We start from the raw sequence: 25108 nt of genomic DNA, 5'->3' as shown, positions 1-25108 counted from the left end.
CATTTTTAATGGCTTTTCTTTAAAAATAGTTGCCTGCTTGAGCAATGATTAGGGCTTTTTCAGCCATACTATAATTAAACTGAGAGGTCAATACAAAGTCCTTGATTAGTAATTTATGTTTAATGCAGTAATTTATTTTGTGTCTTTGTATTGATGATAACATGAGCATTCCTTTTGCATTCAAAAATCATTTCCATTCTTACTATGGAAAAAATCGCCCATCCCCCATTTCCTGCTTCAGAAAGCTTTGCGTAGATGTTGGATCTTTAGAAAACTTTGAGGAGGAGTGAATTTGTTGAGAAATAACAAGGGTAAAATACAAGGCGACGGTGTGAGTGTTTCTCAGAAAGTTATCCCTCTCTTTTTATTCTTCTGTTTGGCCATTATTGTGTTACATAAACATAGTACATAAGTAACAAACTGCTTAGATTAGGGGTTCTCAAAAATATTATTAAAGGTCTTTAGACTTAAAATTCACAGCGAATCAGGGGACCCAATAAGCCAAATAGTTGGGGAAGACACTGCTTTCCGTTTCCTTCCCTCAAGGCGCATCTGAGATGCACAGCTCATGTTGGGATAGTAGCTTTCCTCTGCAAGCTCACCGGATTTCAAGCTTAGACACTTTTAGAAACCGTGTTCTCCAGGACACGGTTTACTGTGGGACTTGCTGTTTCACTTAAATTTTAGACCTGGCTAACTGACTGTTTGTAAAGAGTCATCATTATGTTGCATGTGTATAATTTTAGAAACTCAAGGTTTGTCTTCTAAGATAATTATCTGAAGTATGCTTAGGCTGTGAAGGCCCTTGTGTAAGGATATGCCACACACCTACAGGTGAAGAAGTAAAGTGTCATGGATTCAGATATTTTCTTGACCCCAATTAAATAGAAACAAGAGTCTCTGACAGTTAGATTGGGAATTTTTTAATATTTTAGTGGTAATACATTTGTGATCTTATTTTCATAAAGATAGGTCATAAACGAGAGAAGGAAATTAGGACTTTGCTGGGTAGAGACACTTCATGAATATACATACTTCTAAATTTGCTTTATTTCATAGAAGAATGTGTATTTTTCCATCATACGTATTTAATATAAGAATTCAATTAAAAGAACATAATGAAAAAACCAACCATCATATATTTAAACATAATCTAATTCCAGACATTTCTTGTGAATATATACAGGAAGGTAGATAGCTATATGTGGGGTATCCAGCAAGGCAAATAGGTAGCAAAACACAAAAGGGATCATATTACACATGCTATTTTATTCAATTTGTTTGAATTAATAGGACAGAAAGAAACTAAAATGAAAATGAGCTAATTTCAGATAAATATTTCTATTACAAAAAGAGTAGCTTTGCCAGCGCCGTGGCTCACCAGGCTAATCCTCTGCCTTGCGGCGCCGGCACACCGGGTTCTAGTCCTGGTCGGGGCGCCGGATTCTGTCCCGGTTGCCCCTCTTCCAGGCCAGCTCTCTGCTGTGGCCCGGGAGTGCAGTGGAGGATGGCCCAAGTGCTTGGGCCCTGCACCCCATGGGAGACCAGGAGAAGCACCTGGCTCCTGCCTTCGGATCAGCGCGGTGCACTGGCCGCAGCGCACTGGCCACGGCGGCCATTGGAGGGTGACCCAACGGCAAAGGAAGACCTTTCTCTCTGTCTCTCTCTCTCACTGTCCACTCTGCCTGTCAAATAAATAAATAAATAAATAGCTTTTTTTAAAAAAGATTTATTTTTGTTTATTTAAAAGAGTTACAGGGTGAGGTGCAGCCAGAGAGAAAGAGAGGGAGGTCTTCTATCTGCTGGTTCACTCCCCAGATGATTGCAGTGACCAGAGCTGACCTGATCTGAAGCTAGGAGCCAGGAATTTCTTCCAGGTCTCCCACACTGCTTCAGGGGCCCAAGCTCAACCACTTGGGCATCTTCTACTGCTTTCCCAGGCCATAGCAGAGAACTGGGATCGGAAGTGGAGCAGCCAGGACTTGAACTGGTGCTGATATGGGATGGCAATGCTGCAGGCTGGAGCTTTAACCCACTACATCACAGCGCCAGCCCCAAAGAATAGTTTTTAAGATATCTTTCAGGTTAAATATAAACATACATACATCTATATACATACATATATATGTGTATATATAGAGAGAGAAATTTGACAAATTTAAAAATGAGGAAATTAAATCACCTTCTCAATACCTCCTGATTTTTGTCTAAATTGTTATTTTAATGTTTGAAAACATTTTATGTATAGAACTTTTTTTCATTTCTTTAACCATACTTCTTATGGTGTGTTGTGTTAGTTCCATATTAAGTAAATTTGCTGAATCTCATGGAAATCCCAATAATAATCCCAATAATCTGAAATCTAAGTTTGAGAATAAGTAGTCTGCATTCTTTGTAGAAATTTCATAAAGGAATAAGAACTAGGAATCTGTGTTCTTTGTAGAAAACTCAAAGCAAAAAGAAGCTAATGATGGTCCAATCACAAAACAACTTATAATCATATTTCACATTATTAGTATGATATATGTGTGTGTATATATATGCAGAAATGTATTTCTAGAGTTTAAACTTATAAACTACCACAAGTCTGTACTATGTGTTCTCTTATATCTATTATTTTCTAATTAATTAATATATTGAGAAGATTTTCCCAATCTATAATTTAGCTTTACTTTACTGATTATACAATATCTAATATAGATATACTGTTACTTATGACCCAAATTCCACATTGTTATACATGAATGTGCTCCTCATTTTTTTGTTGACAGTGAATGTCCTAGTATATGCCTGTCTGCAAATGCATATGTATTTTTTTTCCTGTAACATATTCTTTACATGATTCAAAAAGAAAATTAAATCTGAAGTGATGTCTGTATATCTGTATGAGGATCCTCTAGGATAACAGAACGTGTGTGTGTGTGTGTGTGTGTGTGTGTGTGTGTATGAGTGCGGAGAGAAAGAGCCTGAGCAAGAACCAGAGAAATGTATTATAGATGATAAGGAATTGGCTAACATGATTGTGGTGACTGAGAAGCCCCACAATAGGCCGTCCGCAAGCTGAAGAATGAGGGAGGCAAGTTGTGTGGCTTAGTCCACATCTGAAAGCTTCAAAACCAAAGAGACCAATGGTATTAACTCTCAGTGCATGGGTGAAGGCCTGAGAACCTAGAGTTCTGATGTCCAAGAGCAGGAGAAAAAAGATGTCCCATCTCCAGGAGAGAAACAATTCACCCTTCTCTATTCCTTTGCATTCTCTCCAGGCCCTTAGCCAGTTAGATGGTGCCCACCCACCTGAGTAAGGGCAGATCCTCCTTCCCCACACACTGAGTCAGCTGCCAGTCACTTCTGGAAACACGCCTGCAGACACACACAGAAATCATGGTCAGCTAGCTGAGGATCCCTTCGTCCAGACAAATTGACACTTAAAGTACCATCACAAGTGGATGAGTTTACACATTGTGTCTCAGAGGATGTGGTATTTCCCTTTACAACACTTTCCAGAGTTTGTGATTATGTTAATATGATTATTTGTTTAATGTCGGTCTGTCTGTCTCTCTCTCTCTCTAAGCTCAATGGAGGCAAGGATTCTATTGCATGGTTCATCATTGTATCTTTTTTTTTTTTTTTTTTTTTGGGGCAGGCAGAGTTAGAGAGAGAGAGAGAGAGAGAGAGAGAGAGAGGCCTTCCCGCTATGGCCAGCACACTGTGCCGATCTGAAGCCAGAAGCCAGGTGCCTCTCCTGGTCTCCCATGCGGGTGCAGGGCCCAAGCACTTGGGCCATCCTCCACTGCATTCCTGGGCCACAGCAGAGAGCTGGACTGGAAGAGGAGAAACCGGGACAGAATCCGGTGCCCCAGCTGGAACTAGAACTTGGGGTGCCGGTGCCACAGGCAGAGGATTAGCCTAGTGAGCTGTGGCACCGGCCCCATCATTGTATCTTTAACACTTACAAGTATCTGGTTCTTAAAAATTTGGGGATAAAATATAACTGTCACACATAGTGGAAATGAAGTGACATGAAATGGAAGAGAAAAACTGTCTTTTTTTTTTTTTTAACGATTTATTTATTTATTTGAAAGGCAGAGGAGGGAGAGAGATTTTCCATCCACTGGTTCACTCGTCAAATGGCTACAACAGCTAGGGCTGGGCCAGACCAAAGCTGGGAGCCAGGAGCTTCTCCTGGGTTTCCCACTTGGGTACAGGGACCAAACACTTGGTCCATTTTCTCCTTCTCCTAGGTGCATTAGCAGGGAACTGGATCAGAAGTGGAACAACTTGAATTGGCACCCGTATGGGATGCTAGCATCATAGGCTGCAGCCTTAACCTCTATGCCTCAACATCAGCCCCGAGAAAAACCATCTTTGTTGTGTGTTGAGGCATGTAACTCACTTTACTGTTACAACTGTCATGGACATTTTTCTCCTAAGGAACAATCACTATAATATTTTTATTAACTACTTAACCTGGCTCTATAAATTTCCCCTTATATTTTAGCTTGTGAACTTTTGAAAAAAGTCTCTCAGTCATCTGACCCTAGGCACAGAGGAGGCTTAACTTGCTTCAAAACCACCTAATTGCAAATGAAAACAAAACCAAAACTAACTCACCAATCCAAGCTGTTGATCGTATAGAAGATTTCTTATATTTCTGCTTATGTTTGTTTTTGCTGTAGGAGAAGCTATTATCCAGGTCTCTTCAGAGGGGTGAAGATCTTCAGTTTGACCAGGTATGTCAGTTGTGTGGGAATAATTTTTCCTGGAAGGAAAATGTTCATTCTAATAGTTTGACCCAAATATATCAATTATTAAGAAATTCCTTCATTTTGTTTAATATCCTGTCTATCCTTCTTCCACACATTCATTGTGGAATTGGTAAAGCTTTTGTTTGTTTAACAAGTAATAGAATGAACTATGAATTTTATTGATTTCAATTCATTTAGCATTTTAAAATGTTATGCTTTTCATTGTTGATGTCTTTAATGTGACTTTTGAAATTTTTCTGCTACCAATAACATTTCCCAGCTTTTTCTTGTATACCAATTCCTACAATTTTATATGATATTTTATTTTATAATATTTATTTTCTTCTGTTGGGGTTCTAAGAACCTATACTTATATGTAGAATACCAATATCTAGAACCTCATATTATATGCCTCTAATGTTAATTCTAACTCTTACTGAGATTAAATGTTAGATCAAGTGATATATTATCATAATTATTATATGTAGATTATTTTAAAAAACTATAACTCAGATTAGATTTCTGTTATTGTGTTAGTCTGTTTTCTGTTGCTGTAATAAAATTCTTGAGGCTGAATAATTTATTTTTTTAAAAAAAGAGGTTTATTTAGTTTCAGAGGTCCAAGAGCATGACTTTGGGTTCTGCTTGGGTTGGGTGAGATCCTCACGGATCATGTCTGTCACACACAGTGGCAAGAGTACATGTGGAAGAAATCTCATGGTGAGAGAGGAAGCCAGACAGAGTGAAGGGTCAGGCTTGCTTTTTAATTAAAAATTGCTTTGGTAAGAACTCACTCATTCTCCAACACTAGGGCAGTGCCCTCTGTGACCTAATCACCTCCCACTAGGTTCTGCTTCTTAAAGGTACCTACTTCTTAAATGTACCTCTTAATACTACCACACTGGGGACTAAGTTTCCAACCTGCAAATCCTAGGGTGACACATTCAGACCATATCCAAACCATAGCAGTTGCCATCTTGTATTCCTGACCCGCTTTATTCAAGATTTTGTGTATAAGAAGTAGAAGCCAAAGCTCATATTAAGGAAATTGGAAGATAAAGAAGTCTGGTTAGAATTATTCAGTGGAAACTTATACAAAATGCTGTGTCCTTGGATCCCACTGCAGACATGCTGAATCAGAATCACCCAGGGTGGAGTTTTGGCATCTATAGTTACAGCATCTGCCTAGGAGATTCTGATGCATATGTTTAGTAAACAGCTACTGGTGCAAGCAACCATACAAAGGAAGCTAAATCCTCTATTACAATAATAAGATTACCTTATGCATTGCTTTTCAAATCTTATGCCACTATGCAGTTAAGATTATTTACATCTTGAGTCTACTCACTTATCAATGTATAATCAGGAAATCTAGTTATACAACATTTTAGGGAAAATTTTCATTTGTCTTCTTAATAAATGATTGACAAAAACATAAATGATCATGCCTCATAGCTTGATTTCCCCCCCGACAATAAAAAGTCATGTGTGATGTAGATTGGTTTAGTGTATATTTACAGTACAGATGGTATTTTATTGTGCCTTTGGATATTAAAAGGGATTTTCTTTGAATGATACTGTTCATTATTAATATAGTTTTTTTTAAAGGAAACATGGCTATATAATATTAGAATCTTGTTTTTATTTTAATTTTCTACATTAGGAACTATTTTCTTGTCAAACTATGGCAATTTTTAATAGAATGATGATTAAGACAGGGCAAAAGTAATGAAAAAGAGAGTAGCCCATAGAATCAAATAAACTGTATCATTATTATCTATTTTCCTGAATGAAAAACAGTCTGAAGTTACATGTAGTATATTAACTATCAAGAAAATTAAATGTTTGATTTCCAGAAATACCAGTTTAATCTTCATTAACTGACTCTTTCTTCCTATAGTTAACTGAATGAGACCATGGGCATTCATGTAACCCATTGCTATACTTTTTTTTTCTTAAAGATTTATTTTATTTAATTGAAAGAGTTACAGAGGCCGGCGCTGCAGCTCAATGGGCTAATCCTCCACCTTGCAGCGCCGGCACACTGGGTTCTAGTCCTGGTCGGGGCGCCAGATTCTGTCCCGGTTGCCCCAGGCCAGCTCTCTGCTGTGGCCTGGGAGTGCAGTGGAGGATGGTCCAGGTCCTTGGGCCCTGCATCCCATGGGAGACCAGGATAAGCACCTGGCTTCTGCCTTTGGATCAGCACGGTGCGCCGGCCACGGCGGCCATTGTGGGGTGAGCCAATGGCAAAGGAAGACCTTTCTCTCTGTCTCTCTCTCTCACTGTCCACTCTGCCTGTCAAAAAAAAAAAAAAAAAAAAAAAAGTTACAGAGAGGCAGACAGAGAGTGAGAGAGGTCTTCCATCCACTGGTTCATTCCCCAGATGGCCGCAACAGCCAGAGCTGCGCCAATCCAAAGGCAGAAGCCAGGAACTTCCTCCAGGTCTCCCACCTGGGTGCAGGGGCCCAAGCACTTGGGTCATCTTCTACTGCTTTTCCAGGCCATAGCAGAGAGCTGGATAGGAAGAGAAGCGGCCGGGACTAGAATCAGCGCTCATGTGGGATGCTGGCGCTTCAGGCCAGGGTTTTAACCTACTGTGCCACAGCACCGGCCCCCATAGCTTTACTTTTGTTGTTAAAAGATTTATTTATTTATTTGAAAAGTAGAGTTACAGACAGAGGTGGGAGACAGAGAGAAAGATCTTCCATCTGCTGATTCACTCCCCAAATGGTTGCAATAGCTAGAGCTGTACCGATCCAAAGCCAGGAGCCAGGAGCTTCTTCCAGGTCTCCCATGTACTTGGGCTATCTTCCACTGCTTTTCCCAGGCCATTAACAGAGAACTGGATCAGAAGAGGAGCAGCTGGGACTCGAACTAATACCCATATGGGATGCTAGTATGGTGGACGGAGGCTTAGCTTACTATGCCGGCCCCAACAGCACCAGCTCCAACCCATAGCTTTTCAAAGGAATTAACAAATTGAGGCATGTTTGATTTTATGATGGTTTTAAAATATTAATTTTATGAGCAATGTGTTGAATGAGATACAGAAATTCTTGCAAAGAGAGGAAGTCTTTCTTAGGTTACTCAAGATGAAGAGTGATGATAGGGACTGCTAACCTAAGTCTTGCCAAGTTGGGTTCATTCATGAAGCAATCTGCGATATTGACCTAGAATTCAGAGTTTGAAAGATGCCTCAATTTCAGTAATGGTTGTTTATGACACTATACTTATCTTCATGCCGTCCATTCTAAAGCTTTAAAAGCTTATTTGTAACATGTTTGTAACATGTAGATATCAGAATAATTGATCTTTTCTGTCATAGCAATGTGTCGTAGATCAGGACTTTTTCACTAACTCAGTGTACTTATTAAAGTAGGTGTAGCCAAGCAGTACCCATCACTGGGACGAGTTATGCACAAGCTAATTCCAAGAGTATTTCAGTAGTTCAGTTTGGAGCTCTAAAACACAGAGAAGTCAATAGAGTGTCAAAGAAGACCGGGTTCTCTTGATCTATAAAGGGAAGCAATTCTTGGGATGCAGGCAGTCTTTCTCTGTGTCTTTTCATCTTATGCGATGGGACATTGTAGAGTCTTTTGTTCACCTGTGCACAGAGGAGCATGCTAGGGCAGGAAGCAGGCTAGTTTTCTCATGTTACCCCTGACAGTTCTCCCAGAGGTCTCTGTTTATAATCAGGGATGTTACAGAGGTCGTTTTTATACATGTGAGTGCATGTGGAGACAGGAGAAAGGTCAAGCCAAATTGGATGGGTTTGGATAAAGTTTTGATAGTGGGTGAAACTTAGCCAGCTTAACTTTATGACTTGGCTAACCCCCTGGCCCTCATTTTAATTTTAAAGCAACTCATTGCATTTGAGGTACTGTGTTTCTTCATTTCTCAGCGGTTGCTGATGGAGGTGGGAGCGTGGTGGTTGAGGTATTTGATTTTCTCGTTGTGTCTTGTGTTTGCAGTTGATAAGCTCTATGAGCTCAGTAGCAGAGCACTGTCTCCCTTCCTTACTCCGCACCTTGTTCGACTGGTACAGACGCCAAAATGGAACTGAGGATGAATCTTACGAGTATAGGCCTCGATCGAGCACAAAGTCTAAGGGGTAAGCAGTTTATTTTCCATTGTTCTCCCTGGAATTTAAACACTTCCAACACAGGGTATACTGTTATTGGCTGAAGATTGTTACTATTTGGTTTCTAAGAGAAAAAAAAAAGATTACTTTTATTATTAAGGTGGTACTGAGAGGGAGAGAGAGTTCCTCCTGAAAGTGTAAATCACAAGACTATACCTATTAAAGCAGGGGTAGTCCTAAAGTACCCACCATAGGCACTAGTTATACAAAAATGAATTCCAGCAGTGTGTTTCAGTGGTCTAGTTTGGAGCTCTAATGGCCGAAGGAATCAGCAAATGTTTAGGGAAGGTCCTATTCACCTGTTTTTGGAAAGGAAGCAATTCTTTTTTTTTATTTAATTTATTTTTTAAAAATTTTTTAACAGGCAAAGTGGACAGTGAGAGAGAGAGAGAGAGAGAAAAAAAGGTCTTCCTTTTGCCGTTGGTTCACCCTCCAATGGCTGGCGCGGCCGGCGCACCACGCTGATCCGAAGGCAGGAGCCAGGTACTTATCCTGGTCTCCCACGGGGTGCAGGGCCCAAGGACTTGGGCCATCCTCCACTGCACTCCCTGGCCACAGCAGAGAGCTGGCCTGGAAGAGGGGCAACCGGGACAGAATCCGGTGCCCTGACCGGGACTAGAACCCGGTGTGCCGGTGCTGCAAGGCGGAGGATTAGCCTAGTGAGCCACGGCGCCGGCCAGGAAGCAATTCTTGTGATACAGGAAGACTGCCAAAGCCCTGCACTAGTGTGGTAACATTGTGATGCTCTTTTTGGTCATCAAATCCTGAAACTTGAATTCTCTTCCATTTCCCAGGGAGGTCTTCTTTGTTTTTAAAAGATTTTATTTATCTGAAAGTCAGAGTTACAGAAAGAGATGGGGAGAGAGAGACAGAGAGATCTAGGGGGCCAGCGCCATGGCTCACTTGGTTAATCCTCCACCTGTGGTGCCGGCATCTCATATGGGAGCCGGGTTCTTGTCCTGGTTGCTCCTCTTCCAGTCCAGCTCTCTGCTGTGGCCCAGCTCTCTGCTGTGGCCCGGGAGGGCAGTGGAGGATGGCCCAAGTGCTTGGGCTCCTGCACCCACATGGGAGACCAGGAGGAAGGGCCTGGCTCCTGGCTTCAGATTGGCACAGCGCCAGCCATAGTGGCCATTTGGGGAGTGAACCAACGGAATGAAGACCTTACTAAAAAAAAAAATAAATAAATAAAAAAAAGAGAGAGACAGAGAGATCTTCCATCCACAGATTCACTCCCTAAGTGGCCGCAGCAGCTAGGTCTGAGCTAGGACAAAGCCAGGAGTCAGGAGCTTTATCCGGGTCTCCCACATGGGTAGCAGGGGCCTAAGTACTTGTGCCATCTTCCGCTACTTTTCTTAGGCCATTCGCAGGGAGCTGGATCAGCCCCACAATGCTGGAGACTCCCAAGGAGGTCTTGGTATTCTATAGAGCATCCATGGTATTCATGCAGATGATTGCCTGTGGTTTACTATGGGACTTTAGTAGATGCCACTACTGCATTGATTTTTCAACTTTTGATAAAGCTTCCTCATGCTGTATTTTCACCTATAAAAGTTATTACTTTTGTTATAGTTCTTTTTAAAAGTGTTCAGATACTCATTTTTATTTATTTGAACGGTAGAGAGCTTTCATCTATGGGTGTACTCTTCAAAAGCCTGCAACAGCCAGGGCTGAGCAGGGTTGATGCCTGGAATGCAGAGCTCCGTCCTAGTTTCCCCCATGGGTGGCAGACACTCAACTACTTGAGCTGTCTTCTGCTACCTTCCAGGCTGTGCATTAGCTGGAAGCTAGATCAAAAGCAGAGGAGGATGGGGCCAATGTTGTGGTGTAGCAGGTAAAGCTGCTGCCTGCAATGCCAGCGTTGTCTCTGTCTCTGTCTTTCCCCTCCCTCTGTAACTCTGATTTTCTTCTTTCCTTTTTTAAAAGATTTATTTATTTATTTGAAAGACAGAGTTGTGTTGAGAAAGAGAGAGATCGATCTTTCATCTGCTGGTTCACTCCCCAAATGGCCATAATGACCTGGGGTGGGCCAGGCTGAAGCCATGAGCTTCTTCTGGATCTCCCACGTGGGTGTAGAGGCCCAAGCACCTGGACCGTCTTCCACTGCCTTCCCAGTCAGATTAGCAGGGAGCTGGATCAGAAGTGGAGCAAAGCAATTTAAACCAGCACCCATATGGGATGCCAGCACCACAGGTGATGGCTTTACCAGCTATGCCACAGCACCGGCCTTTATAACTTTGACATTCAAATAAATAATAAATAAATCTTTTAAAAAATAAAAGGAGTAGGGACTAGATCCCAGACACTCTAATATGGGCTGCAGATGTCCCAACTGGAAACTTAACCCACTGTGCTGCAATGCCTACCCCTTGTTTCAATTCTTAATAAAAACAATTAATGATCACTGTGCAACAATGCTAGGTTTTTAAAATGTATAATACTCTTTTTCCTTCTTACTAATTAGTTTAGCTTAGCTTTAATTGCTGACAGATAAAATAGTGAAGCGTGTTTGAAAAAAAAAACAGTTGCTATAGCACACCATACATAGTAGGAACACAGTAGGCAACATGAACTACTAACCTATAGGTATTTCAAAACTTGTAGTCGTAATAGTAATTTTGGGTTCTTGTTTCAGGGATGAACAGCAACGTGAAAGAGATTATCTTCTTGAAAGGCGGGACTTAGCAGTAGATTTCATTTTCTGTTTAGTTTTAGTCGAAGTTCTAAAGCAGGTAAGCTCTGTTATTTCTGCCACGTCTGTATTTCTAACATTTTGCTTGCTGTATCGTCACATTTCAGTTCTCTCTTTTAGGTGTTATGTCTAAAGTTGTGACCCACATTAACCAAATCCCTATCATTTAAATATAGGTCTTCCATTTGCCTTGGGCTTTCCTGCCCTGTTCCTATCACTCCCTATTCTTTTTACCTTCAGATACCATCTTGTTAGCAAATTATAGGTGAATGGGAATTGTGTTCAATATAGACTTTTTGTTATAATTTGATCTGCTCATCATTCAACTATTTTGGTCTCTTTTTGCTTCCACTTAATCGCTCTTCCTCAAATCTGCATTCTAACATGTAGTAATTGTGCAGTTATACATAAGTAATGGTGATTTGATGAGGGTAAGACTACACTGTCAAGTTCAAATGATTTCTGACAAGTGAGATAATGAATATTTTATAAATATTTATTTATTTATTTGAAAGGTGGAGTTATAGAGGCAGAGAGAGAGAGAGAGAGAGAGAGAGGTCTTCTATTCACTAGTTCATTCTCCAAATGGCTGTAGTGACCAGAGCTGGGCTGATCTGAAGCCAGGAGCCAGGAGCTTCTTCCAGGTCTTCCAGATCTCTCATGTAGGTGCAGGGGCCCAAGGACTTGAGCCATCTTCTACTGCTTTCTCAGGCCATAGCAGAGAGCTGGATCGGAAGTGGAGCAGCCAGGACTGGAACTGATGCCCATATGGGATGCCAGCACTATGGGTGGAAGCTTTACCTGCTACGTCATGGTGCTGGCCCCAGTGAAATTATTTTTGGTTATTCATCCAATGAGTACTAGAATGCTTACTGTCACTGCTTGTTGTGTCACAGACTACTCATATGAATGGATAGAGAGTAAAGGTATATTAAATATCTAACATTAGGTTTATCATGTATTTTTACTGTTCAAAATCAATACAAGTTTTCATATAAATGCCAGTTTTGACTTTTAAATTTAAGTTTCCAGTCTTTAAAAAATTAGATATAATTTGAGGATAATACATGTAGTTTCAGTGATGGACATTGTGTCATTTTGTAGGAAACCTTAAGAAAAATCATATTTCGCATATGACATGTTTGGATAGTGTTGTTTTTGTTACATATAATGGAATATATGATAATAAACACCAATGAAAGATATACTAGTTAATTGATAGTTTGTTTTTTGGCTATAATCAGCATAACAATAATTGTATTATATAATCATTTATATCTCACTTTTGTTTTTGCAGTATATGTGAAAAGAGTTATTTTGTACTCTGAAATCTGCAAATAATTCAGTATTTAAAATATATAAATAAGTTAGTCAAAGATAAAATAACTGTAATTTGTACCTTTCACAAAGATTTTAACAGGTGAAGCAAAGGCATTTCCTTTGGGAGTATGCTAATAAGCCATATTGATTTCTGTAATCTCTCAGTTTAGCTGGAATGCTAAGAGCTAGAGGTCAAACTAACTAGGGTGGGAGGAGCTGATGACCAGAAATGGCCATAAATCATGAATGGACTTTGACTTGGTCACCAGTATTTATGTGTCTTTGCCTCTCTGGAGACATTTGCAAACTCTCTAACTTACATCCAGAGCTCTCTGATCACTGCTTGTCTCTCTCCTAGCAACCCCATTCTCTTCTCATCTAAAAGATACCGCTAATTATAATGGCTTCAAAGCCATCCTGAAGGGCCTTCCACTGATAAACTCCCCAAATGGCTTCACTTCTTACTCCTTAGGCTCCATGTTCTCTCCGTTACTTTTATAGTCGTCCTCCTCTTCTTCTTTTTAAATAATCCATATCCTTCTTCTGGTTTTTTTAAATCTACAAATTTAAGAATTTTGTTTTCCAATGGGCTCATTTTTCAAGTTCACTGCACAAAATCATTTCTGACTTATGGTTCACGTGGTCTAAAAGTGTGAAGAAGAGGAATATGGCGACTCCGATGGCTAATCTTGGTCTTTGATTCTTTCACTATTTTGTCCCAACCTATAGTGCCCTTGGCATATACCCTTCCCTTTTTAGTGTCAGCCTCGTAACTTGATTCAAATGCACTTGTCAGACACCAAAAAAGTATCTCTCACCAAAAACATAGATACACTTTATCTGTCTAAAACCCTATATAGGAACTTCACCACTAGTAAAAGGCAAGTCTTTTCACATCTCCAAAACTAATAAAACTACAGAAAATGAAGTAAAAATCAATAAAAATAGTATGATACACTATGCCAATTTTCTTTTGTCAGAATGACATAGCATTTAATAGATCCAGAGGATAATCAATGTAATTTATGTCTTTAATAGGACTTTTAACTTTTGTTCAAAGGATATACCTATATTAAAATGTGATTCAGTTGTATTTTGGTGAGTTAGACAGATTCAAGAGTATTGACATGTTGATACATAGTGCTTCAGTTTTCAGGAGCAGTACATTTTCTTTGTAGGTTAGTCCTTGGACTCATGTATTATAGATCATTTATTCCTTGGATAATTTGTGAAGTACTCAGTAATGATCATACATGCTTAGAATGCTAATGCATGAAGGACTCTGTATCCATTGTGCCAACTGATTATTAGAGTAAATCCAGCAAGTGTTACTGTCCCAAGCAGTCTTGCTTGCCTTGTAACTTTGGGGAACTTATTACCCACTCTTTCTTCCTCTATAAAAAGAATGATTATTTTTGTAAAATCATGAGCATTAAATACAATAATATATGGTGAATGCAAAGTGCACAGTCAAGGCTATCTATTTCTTTGATTTTACAGATGTTGAAGGTTATTAGGCTAGATCATATTTTTCTTACTCTAGATTTGCTCTTTTTAATGCTAAAAATAAAATTATTCTTATTGTTGAAATCATTGGTATGAAGCTAGGTAAAATGGTCAGTATCTTACAGAATTAAAGCTTGAATCATAACAAAGTTAAAGATAAAAAAATTTAGTTAATATAAATAAAATGAAACTAAGTAAAGTAGGTCACTATGGGAACAAAGTTAACTCAAGGTGATAGAAGAATAATTTTGTTTTCTCAGGAAAGTAAGATTGGGGTAATGGCCAACTACAGATTATAGTGTGTTAGTACCAAGGACTTTTTTATTTATTTATTTATTTGACAGGCAGAGTTAGACAGTGAGAGAGAGACAGAGAGAAAGGTCTTCCTTCTGTTGGTTCACCCCCCAAATGGCTGCCACAGCTGGAGCTATGCCGATCCAAAGCCAGGAGCCAGGTGTTTCTCCTGGTTTCCCATGCGGGCGCAGGGCCCAAGCATTTGGGTCATCCCCCACTGCCCTCCCGGGCCACAGCAGAGAGCTGGACTAGAAGAGGAGCAACCGGGACAGAATCCGGCGCTGCAACTGGGATTAGAACCTGGGGTGCCAGCGCCACAGGCGGAGGATTAGCCAAGTGAGCCACGGCACTGGCCAGTACCAAGGACTTTATAATCCATGATTAAGGCATGTTCAGACATCAGGTAGAACATTTGGAAAACTCTAAGTAATTTTCTTACCTTTTTCTTTTAAAGATATTTATTTATTAATTTATTTATTTACTTACTTACTTATTTGAAAGGCAGAGTTACAGAGAGGCAGAGGCAAAGCTTTTCCATGCACTGATAAACTCCCCAAATGGCCACAACAGCTGGAGCTGGGCCAATCCAAAGCCAGGAGCCAGGAGCTTCTTCCAGGTCTCCCATGTAGGTGCAGGACTTGGGCCATTTTCTACTGCTTACCCATGCCATAGCAGAGAGCTGGGTCAAAAGTAGAGCAGCCAGGACTGATGTCCATATGGGATGCTGGCACTGCAGACCGGGGCTTTAACCTGCTGCACCACATTGCTGGCCCCAGTAAATTTATTTTTATATTGAATTTTATTTGTTTATTTATTCTTTGAAACAAACAAGAAAGTTGGGAAATCTAGCTATGAGCCATTTCAAGCTCTCTGCTTAGCTTTATTTATTTTTTTTTTTTAAAAAGATTTTATTTATGTATTTGAGAGGTAGAGTTACAGAGAGTGAGAGGGAGAGACAGAGAGAAACGCCTTCCTTCCGTTGGTTCACTCCCCAAATGGCCGCAACAGCTGGAGCTGCCCAGGAGCCAGGAACTTCTTCCGGATCTCCCATGTGGGTGCACAGACCCAAGCTTTTAGGCCATCTTCTACTGCTTTCCCAGAGAGCTGGATTGGAAGAGGAGCAGCTGGGACTAGAACCGGCGCCCATATGAGATGCCGGCACCACAGGTGGAAGATTAACCTACTGTGCCACAGCGCTGGCCCCATCTGCTTAGCTGTAGTGGTGGAATCTTGTTTGTGTGTAGAATAGATCCTTGGCATTTTCGGTTTTTACATTGGCCTTTCTGATGTTGAAGGTTCACATTTTTGGGTGATTCTTCTTTTTGCTTATGTGTGAATCTGTTCTCTCTTGTGTCAAGACTTGGTCATTTAGCTAATGAGTGAATCTTGCTGCCTCCCCAATATCCCTATTTTGTTATTCTTTACTTTTTGTTTTGTTTTGAAAAATATTTATTGACTTGAGGAAAATAGTTCTCATATGCATTGAATTAAATGTTGTGAGATATCAAATAGCATATACTGTATTACCTCCATTTTGTAACATCCATATGTAAGTATGGATATGATAGGAAAAATATGATTATACCCTCCACATCCCTGAAGGACTGGCCCTGAGTTAGAGTGTTTGGCTGAACCTGATGAAAGTGAAGAGGAGGAACTGTGAGAAGGATTTTGTCTCTTTTCTGGCTCTGTGAGCTCTGAAAGCAAAGAACATAGCAATCAGAAAGACTGTGTATTTCTAATATTTATCAAATGAATACACCAGTAAATGTGGTCTTTTAGCTTCCAGAGTAAATAGACAAATTAAAGTTCATAAAATATTTTCAAAAAATAAAGCATAAAATAATAATATACTGGATCATAAGAACTGTATTAACTTTTTATATTTATATAAAGTGAACAGGTTTAATGTATTTCATACATACAGGGTTTTTTTTAATCCTTTTCTCCTTGCCAGTTAGCAAAAGCATTTTTTTTAAAGATTTATTTATTTATATGACAGGCAGAGTTACAGAGAGGCAGAGGCAGAGGCAGAGAGAGAGAGGTTTTCCATCCACTGGTTCATTCCCCAAGTGGCTGCCGTGGCCAGAGCTGGGTTGATCTGAAGCCAGGAGCTTCTTCCAGTTCTCCCATGTAGATGTAGCCCAAGCACTTGAACCATATGACACTGTTTATAGGCAGTGACTGTATCTGCTACGCCACAATGCCAACGCCTTTATGTAAGAGTTTTAGAACATAATGATACTTCACATCCTTCCTCCTCCTCCTTTTTTTTTTTTTTTAATAGTTTTTGCTATAACATGGTTTCGGTTTACTTTATAATCACAAGCTGAATCTTCCACTAAATAAAGAATTCAACATGTAGTAAATAGAAAGACCACTGATCCTCAGGAGTACAGATAAGGGCTATAAACAATAATTGTTGTTTTTGCTTTTCTAATGTGATAAAAGCATTGCATTTTGGAAGAAGGTGTTAAGAGTAATCTTGGAGTTACCCTGGGTATTTTTCTGTAAAGCTTTATGTATTTATTTCAAAGACACAGTGATAGAGAGTGAGAGACAGAATGAGAGAGAACGAGAGCAAGAGTGAAAGAGATCTGCCATCTGCTGCTGCACTCTCCAAATGGCTAAAACAGCCAGGGCTGGGCCAGATCAAAGCCAAGAGCCAGTAACTCCATCCTGGTCTACCACATGTGTGGTAGAAACCCAAGTACATTAGCAGGAATCTCGATTGAAAGCAGAGTAGCAAGGACTAAAGTTGGTACTCTAATATGGGGTGCTAGTGGCGACCTACTCAGTGTCATTAATCTGATGTGCTAATATGCTAGCCCTAGGCTTGGGTACTCTTTAGTAAAAGGATATAGTTTTCTTGAATCTTGAAGAAAAATTAGAGCTGCTTCTAAAATCACACCAAATTGCAAGATCTAAACAATCTTTGATGCTAAGAATGAAACCATTACTTCATGAAAGTACAACTCTTTTCCTCTGAACCGAAATTAAATTTTCTCCTCCCCTCTTTTTTTTGGAATTGAGTTTGAGAAGATACATTTTCTTTTTTTTTATACTGAAAATATAAGGAAAGATAGGGACTTCTAGAACATCTGCGCATTCTTGTAATGTTTATTCTTTAACAGTTTTAGAAGTTGTTCATTTTCTTCCTAAATATTAAAGGTATGCCAATTTCACTTTATATTTATCTTTCTTTTCTAGGTATAACATCAAAAGTTTTCGTAGATCTCACTTGTTTCATTTATTAAATGCCCTTTCATTGAGAAGCTGGGGGACAGGTTTTCCACAAGCAGTATTTACCAACCTCTGAACTTCAGTGTCTTCCTCTATAGAGAACAAATTACTCACCTTTTGAGTTGGTTATAAATAATGCATATAGAAATGTGTACCTAGCACCTGGCACGTAGACATGTAGAAAGTACTGTTGGTGGTAGGAGAGGGCAGGCAGAAGGAGCAGGCAGCACAACCGTGTGTTTCCCTCGTTTTCTGGCTTAGACTTCAGATGGAGCTAGAATGAATTAGGACCTTCTGGGAGAAATCAAAAGTTTCAGTTGCCTCTTGTTTCCTATCTCTGTCCTAGAACACACAAAACCTCCCTGTGCAGAGGGTATTGCGGTAAGCCACAGGACAGCACAGTATGTGAGGTATAGAAGTGAAATCACCTAAAACACTGTTTTATATTATTTTAAGGCTAGCCTGCATGTTAGTGACCTGAGTTGGGAAGTCAGTTCTGGGAGTGAGGCTGTGCTTGATCCAGATCTCTCTGTGCTGTTCATGGCTAACGTTTGGCATCACCAAGTGACAGATGTCTGCCCTGCCCTAAGGTTATCATTGAAATAAACACATACTAACTGGGACTTACCAGGTGACTCACTTTCAGTCATTTTCTTGTTGTCTTGGGGTCCAGTTTATTTGGCTCAATCCAGGCAAATCAGGCAAGGCAAAATCAAGGGTTACCGCACCTGCCTTCCTGCTTCCCTGGGGTTTGATTTCCTACCATTTTCTCACTTGCCTTTGCCTTCAGTTTCTCTGTTCTATATCCTAACCACTTCATCTGCTCTGCATTTCCAGGAGGTAAAAATTTTGGCTGAGCCCTTTTTAGAGAAAGGTACAACGGGAAGAAGATAAGAAACAAGTTTCAATTACAGTATGCTGGGGCTTGCCTTCTCTCAAGGATAATAATTATGGGTCCTTAATCTATGATCTACATTTTAGAGAAACCAGAGCCGTAGAAGTTGACACAGCTAGTAAAAAGAGAAGCTTTGGTTCTGAAAAGTCCCTGTTGTTTCTATGCATTTATCATGAAAAAAAAGTTTTTATTTATTGTGTAAAGGTTTGATTTAGTTTGTTTCTAAGAAATTGAACAAGTTGGTATGGTTATAAAGGAATTTTCTGGATATACTATTATTCATTGTTCTCTTGATATGCAATGAATGGCATGGTCCTACAGAGAGATTTCTCAAGGTAGTAAGGAAAGGGTTGCCACATGTCTACATAAGTGACCAGCCAGTATTCTGAGATTGTTATATCAATAATATGTGATTGTTACACTATTATAATGAGGAGGTGTGTATGCCTATAAGAGTTTTTTTAATGTGGCGGTTTATTTTATTTCTTAGAAAGCTTTTATTTAATAAATATAAATTTCGTAGGTACAGCTTTCGGATTATAGCGGTTCTTTCCCCCATACCGCACCCCCACCCCGACTGTCGTCCCACCTCCTGCTCCCTTTCTCATCCCATTCTTCGTTAAGTTTCACTTTTTTTTTTTTAAAGATTTATTTATTTATGTGAAAGTCAGAGTTACACAGAGAAAGGAGAGGCAGAGAGAGAGAGAGAGACACAGAGGTCTTCCATCCACTGGTTCACTCCCCAGTTGGCCACAACGGCTGGAGCTGCACTGATCTGAAGCCAGGAGCCAGGAGCTTCTTCCGGGTCTCCCATGCGGGTGCAGGGGCCCAAGGGCTTGGGTCATTTTCTGCTGCTTTCCCAGGCCAAGCAGAGAGCTGGATTGGTAGTGGAGTAGCTGGGACTCAAATCGGTGCCCATATGAGATGCCGGCACTTCAGGCCAGGGTGTTAACCTGCTGCGCCACAGTGCCAGCCCCAAGATTCTTTTTTTTTTTTTTGACAGGGAGAGTTAGTGAGAGAGAGAGACAGAGAGAAAGGTCTTCCATCCGTTGGTTCACCCCCCAAATGGCCACTACGGCTGGCACGCTGTGATGATCTGAAGCCAGGAGCCAGGTGCTTCCTCCTGGTCTCCTATGTGGGTGCAGGGCCCTAGCACTTGGGCCATCCATCCTCCACTGCCTTCACAGGCCACAGCAGAGAGCTGGACTGGAAGAGAAGCAACTGGGACAGAATCCAGTGCCCCAACTGGTTCTAGAATCCAGGGTACCGGTGCCGCAGTAAGCCTAGTGAGCCGTGGTGTCGGCCCCAAGATTCATTTTTAATTATCTTTATGTACAGTAGATCACTTCTATACTAAGTGAGGATTTCAACAGTTTGCACCCACCCAGACACATGAAAGTATAAAGTACTGTTTGAAGACTAGTTTTACCATTAATTCTCATAGTACAACACATTAAGGACAGAGATCCTACATGGGGAGCAAGTGCACAGTGACTCCTGTTGTTGATTTAACAATTGACACTCTTACTTTATTTCTGATGACAGTGATCACCTGAGGCTCTTGTCATGAGCTGCTAAGGCTATGGAAGCCTCTTGAGTCCACAAACTCTGACATTATTTAGACGAGGCCATAATCAAAGTGGAAGCTCTTTCCTCCTTTGATGGCCCTTCTTTCCATTGGGATCTCACCCACAGAGCTCTCTTTTAGGTCATTTTTTGCCACAGAGTCTTAGTCTTATTTATGTGATCTCTTTGACACTTATTCCTATCTTTATGATCAGTTATGCACTTAAAATGATCACTTTAAGTAGTAAGATGGCATTGGTACCTGCCAACTTAATGGGATTTGGAGTCCCATGGCAAGTTTTTAGCTTTACTCTTATGGGTAAGTCCAAAGGAATGTGTACCGAACTGTACATCTCCTCCCTCTCTTATTCCCACTCTTATTTTTAACAGGGATCACTTTTCAATTGGATTTAAACACCTAAGAATAATTCTGAGTTAAGTAAAGAGTTTAACCAATTGTATTAAGTAGAAAAAAAAAGTAGTAAAAAGAATAAAATAGTAAGCTGTTCCTCGACAGCCAGGACAAGGGCTGATCAAGTCATTGCTTCTCTTGGTGCCAATTTCACTACTAGAGGTTCCATAAGAGATTTGAATATTCTTATAATTATATAAACCAATCATAAAATTCTTAGTTAAGTATCTCTAATTGCTAGAGAAATTCTGGGCTAAATTCTCAGGTAATCAGTGTGGGACAAAGGGTAAGCTATTTGTCTAGTGTCTGAATTTCTGAAATTTACTATGTAAAAAAAATCGGATTTTACCTGTTATTGACATAGGATTTAAAAGCCTCAGCTTCTACAAAGAACAAACTTCAATTCTTTCTGGTATCATCAAAGTACTTTTAATTGAAAGAGTCTCTAAGACCTGCAAACATAAGTGTTTGCATTTTGGCTTCTTCATCAAATAATGCTTATTTTATCTTGTGATAGGGAAGAATAGAAATGTCCCCCATGGTACATTTTCTTCAAATTGAATTCCAGGTTCAGGTAGTAAGGCTGTGTCAGTTTCTAGGAAATGTGAAATGAATGGTCTTTCTGATCCTTCTGGGGTCAACACTAAATCCTAAGTCATTTTTCCAGGCTCTTAAGCCAGTGTCACAGCCATATCCTTTGACCGTGACTGAAAGTTCACCAAAGCCCTTTATGAAATGATGTCACATGCCTTCCCTGTGCTTGAGACAGTGTTTTAAAAGTGGTGCCAGGGGGCCGGCGCTGTGGCACAGTGAGTTAAAGCCCCAGTCTTCAGTACTTGCATCCTATATGGGCACAGGTTCGTGTCCCGGCTGCTCTACTTCCCATCCAGCTCTCTGCTATGGCCTGGGAAAGCAGTAGAAGATGGCCTAAGTCCTTGGGTCCCTGCACCCATGTGGGAGGCCCGGAGGAAGCTCCTGGCTCCTGCCTTCAGATCGGCACCACTTCAGCCATTGTGGCTAACTGGGGAGTGAACAGTGGATGGAAGATCTGTCTCTATCTCTCTCTGCCTCTTTTTCTCTCATTTTGTAACTCTTACTTTAAAGTAAATAAATAAATCTTAAAAAAAAAAAAGGTGGTGCCAGAGGCTGGCACCATGGCATAGTGGGTAAAGCCGCCTCCTGCATCACTGGCATCCAATATAGGTGTCGGTTCAAGTCCCAGCTGCTACATTTCTGATCCAGCTCTCTGCTATAGCCGTCGAAAGTAGTAGCAGATGGGCCAAGTGCTTGGCCAAGCTGCCCCATGCAGGAGACCTGAAGAAGCTCCTGGCTTTGGATCAGTCCAGCTCCAGGCATTGCGGCCATCTGGGGAGTGAACCAGGGGATTGAATACTTCTCTCTCTCTCTCTGCCTCTCCATAATTCTGCCTTTCAAATAAGTAAATAAACAAATCTTTATTTTTCAAATAAAGAAATAAATAAATCTTTAAAACAAAAAAAGTGATGCCAGTGTTATGTGATTTTAGTTACCTTCTCATTTTGATGGATAAATGTAAATGAATAATTACTGAGTTTCTTGGATTTATTACCCTCGTTATTTTTTTAAAATATTTATTTATTTATTGATGTATTGATTTATTTTGAAAAGAATTACAGAGAGAAATAGAGAGGGATCCTCCATCTGCTGATCCACTCCCCAGATGGCCACAATGGCCAGGGCTGGGCCAGACTGAAGCCAGGATCCCAGAGCCTCTTCTGGGTCTCCCATGTAGGTGCAAGGGCCCAAATCCTTGGGACATACTCCACTGCCAGCTAGATCAGAAAAGGAGCAGCCGGGACTCAAACTGGCGCCCACCTGGAATGCCAGTATCAAAGGAGGCAGCTTTACCTGCTATGCCACAGCACTGGCCCCTACAACTTAATTTTGATTATTATTATTTTTTTCTTTTTTGACAGGCAGAGTGGATAGTGAGAGAGACAGAGAGAAAGGTCTTCCTTTTTGCCATTGGTTCACCCTCCAGTGGCCACCGAGGTGCGCTGCGGCTGGTGCATTGCACTTATCCGAAGCTGGGAGCCAGGTGCTTCTCCTGGTCTCCCATGAGGGTGCAAGGCCCAAGGACTTGGGCCATCCTCCACTGCATTCCCGGGCCATAGCAGAGAGCTGGCCTGGAAGAGGGGCAACGGGGACAGAATCCGGCGCCCCAACCGGGACTAGAACCCCGTGTGCCGGCGCCGCAGGCGGAGGATTAGCCTAGTGAGCTGCCGCACCAGCTAATTTTGATTATTCTTATCTAATGTCTTTCTTATAGGCACATGTTAAGCTAATTTTTTGACCACTATTCACAACTAAATCCAGTGCCCTTCTGATAGATTCACCTTTGTGAGAAATCTCTCTCTCTCTCTCTCTCTCTTTTTTTTTTTTTAAGATTTATTTATTTATTTGAGAGGCAGAGTTGAAAGAGAGAGAGAAGAGGAAGGGCCGGTACCGCGGTTCACTAGGCTAATCCTCCGCCTTGCAGCGCTGGCACACTGGGTTCTAGTCCCGGTCGGGGTGCCGGATTCTGTCCCGGTTGCCCCCCTTCCAGGCCAGCTCTCTGCTCTGGCCAGGGAGTGCAGTGGAGGATGGCCCAAGTGCTTGGGCCCTGCACCCCATGGGAGACCAGGAGAAGTACCTGGCTCCTGCCATCGGATCAGCGCGGTGCGCCGGCTGCAGCGCATCGGCTGTGGCGGCCATTGGAGGGTGAACCAACGGCAAAGGAAGACCTTTCTCTCTGTCTCTCTGTCTCTCTTTCTCACTGTCCACTCTGCCTGTCAAAAAAATATAAAAAAATTTAAAAAATTAAAAAATTTTTAAAAAAAAAAGAAGAGGAAGAGAGAGGGAACTGGTTCACTCCCCAATTGGCTGCAAAGGTTGGAGCTGAGCGGATCCAAAGCCAAGAGTCAGGAGCTTCTTCCTGATCTCCCATGTAGGTGCAGGGACCCAAGGACTTGGGCCATCTTCTACTGTTTTCCCAGGGCACAGCAGAGAACTGGATCAGAGGTGGAGCAGCCGGGACTCAAACCTGCACACATAGGGGCTGACAGCACTGCAGGTGGTGACTTTACCCACCATGCCATGGCACTGGCCCCGAGAAATCTCCATTTTTTAAAAATAATCTCCATTTTTAATAAAATGTTCTCCTTCATCAGACCCACTGGAGTCATTCTGATCATTTCAGAGAAATTATAGTTCTCGATTTTTTTCCCCTTAATCTACTTTGTAGCTCTCTTGCTTTTATTTAATATCTCTTTTACAATTTAATCTTATCCACTATTTCATTAAAAATTAATCATATGTGAATTTTTTTTAAAAAAGAAATGTTTTCATTGTTTTCTGTATGGCTATGTGAAGGTAGTTCAAAATGTCCATTTGATGCAAAAAATTTCTGAAAACCATCTATATGAAAGGTCTTTAAAAAGTTTAAAGACATGTGTATTATATTACAAAACTGTGCATAGATTTCAAGTTTTGCACCAAAATAAACTTTTAACTCTTTTTCTCTCTAAACTTGTTGGCATCCTTCCACATGTATCAACAGTGACTTTTGTATACACTTTAACCTATCAGTTTCCCCTTTTGGACTCTTTCTGGCAAAACTGTACGATAACCTCTTCATAATATAAAATGTATTAATGTTTATTGTAATACTGTTTGAATATGGAAAATCTGGAGTGAACTGTTTTAACAGGGGGCTTGTTAAATAAATTGACACACACATGCACATATACACAGTGTTATGTGGGTCTAAAGAAGTATAAAGAGACACTCTAAGCACTGACATGGAAAGGTATATAATGAGGCATATATGCAATCATGAGTGTTGGGAGAGTGTGAGAAAAAGTCTGGAAAGATACCTCAAGTTGTTGCTAGTGATGATATGTGGAGAGCAACAGGGATTTTATTTACTGATTTAAATTTTTTTTTTACATGTTGAGAACTAGCATTTAGTTTTAAAGAAACTTAAATGAGGATGTTTAAATGACATTTCTAACAATAAAGTCATAAAGGATTTATAGTTGTTGGCGATTGTGTTCCTTTTGGCTGCTGTTCATCATGGAAAATTGAACTTTATGGAATGTGGGACTGGCTCATTACAAAGGTTGCTTTTTTGTGGGTTTTGTATAGCCTTGTGCAGGGTTCTTGTTTTAGCTTTTGACAGTAACAATAACAACAGTAGTAATAACTGCTGCCTGTCCGTCTACTTAGTCCACAGTTTAATGATTTGCGATTATAAAGCTACATTTATTTAATTTAGAGT

The 25108-nt window shown here is 40.6% G+C and overlaps 1 protein-coding gene across 33 annotated transcripts in view; it reads left to right on the top strand.

Annotated features, from left to right (window-relative positions):
• The window catches only part of FRYL (FRY like transcription coactivator), a 299529-nt gene that overhangs the window by 156507 nt on the left and 117914 nt on the right, over nt 1-25108 (top strand). For all 33 annotated transcript variants that reach the window (XM_070068188.2, XM_089325409.1, XM_089325408.1 and 30 more), the window contains 3 exons: nt 4677-4730; nt 8717-8856; nt 11519-11615. In XM_070068188.2, coding sequence (XP_069924289.1) covers nt 4677-4730; nt 8717-8856; nt 11519-11615 — 291 coding nt within the window. The remainder of the gene's footprint in view (nt 1-4676; nt 4731-8716; nt 8857-11518; nt 11616-25108) is intronic.

The sequence above is a fragment of the Oryctolagus cuniculus genome, chromosome 2, assembly GCF_051225735.1.
Source record: "Oryctolagus cuniculus isolate XC-2025 breed Fujian yellow rabbit chromosome 2, ASM5122573v1, whole genome shotgun sequence".
Classification (NCBI taxonomy): Eukaryota; Metazoa; Chordata; class Mammalia; order Lagomorpha; family Leporidae; genus Oryctolagus; species Oryctolagus cuniculus.
This window is presented reverse-complemented; position numbering and strand designations above follow the sequence as displayed.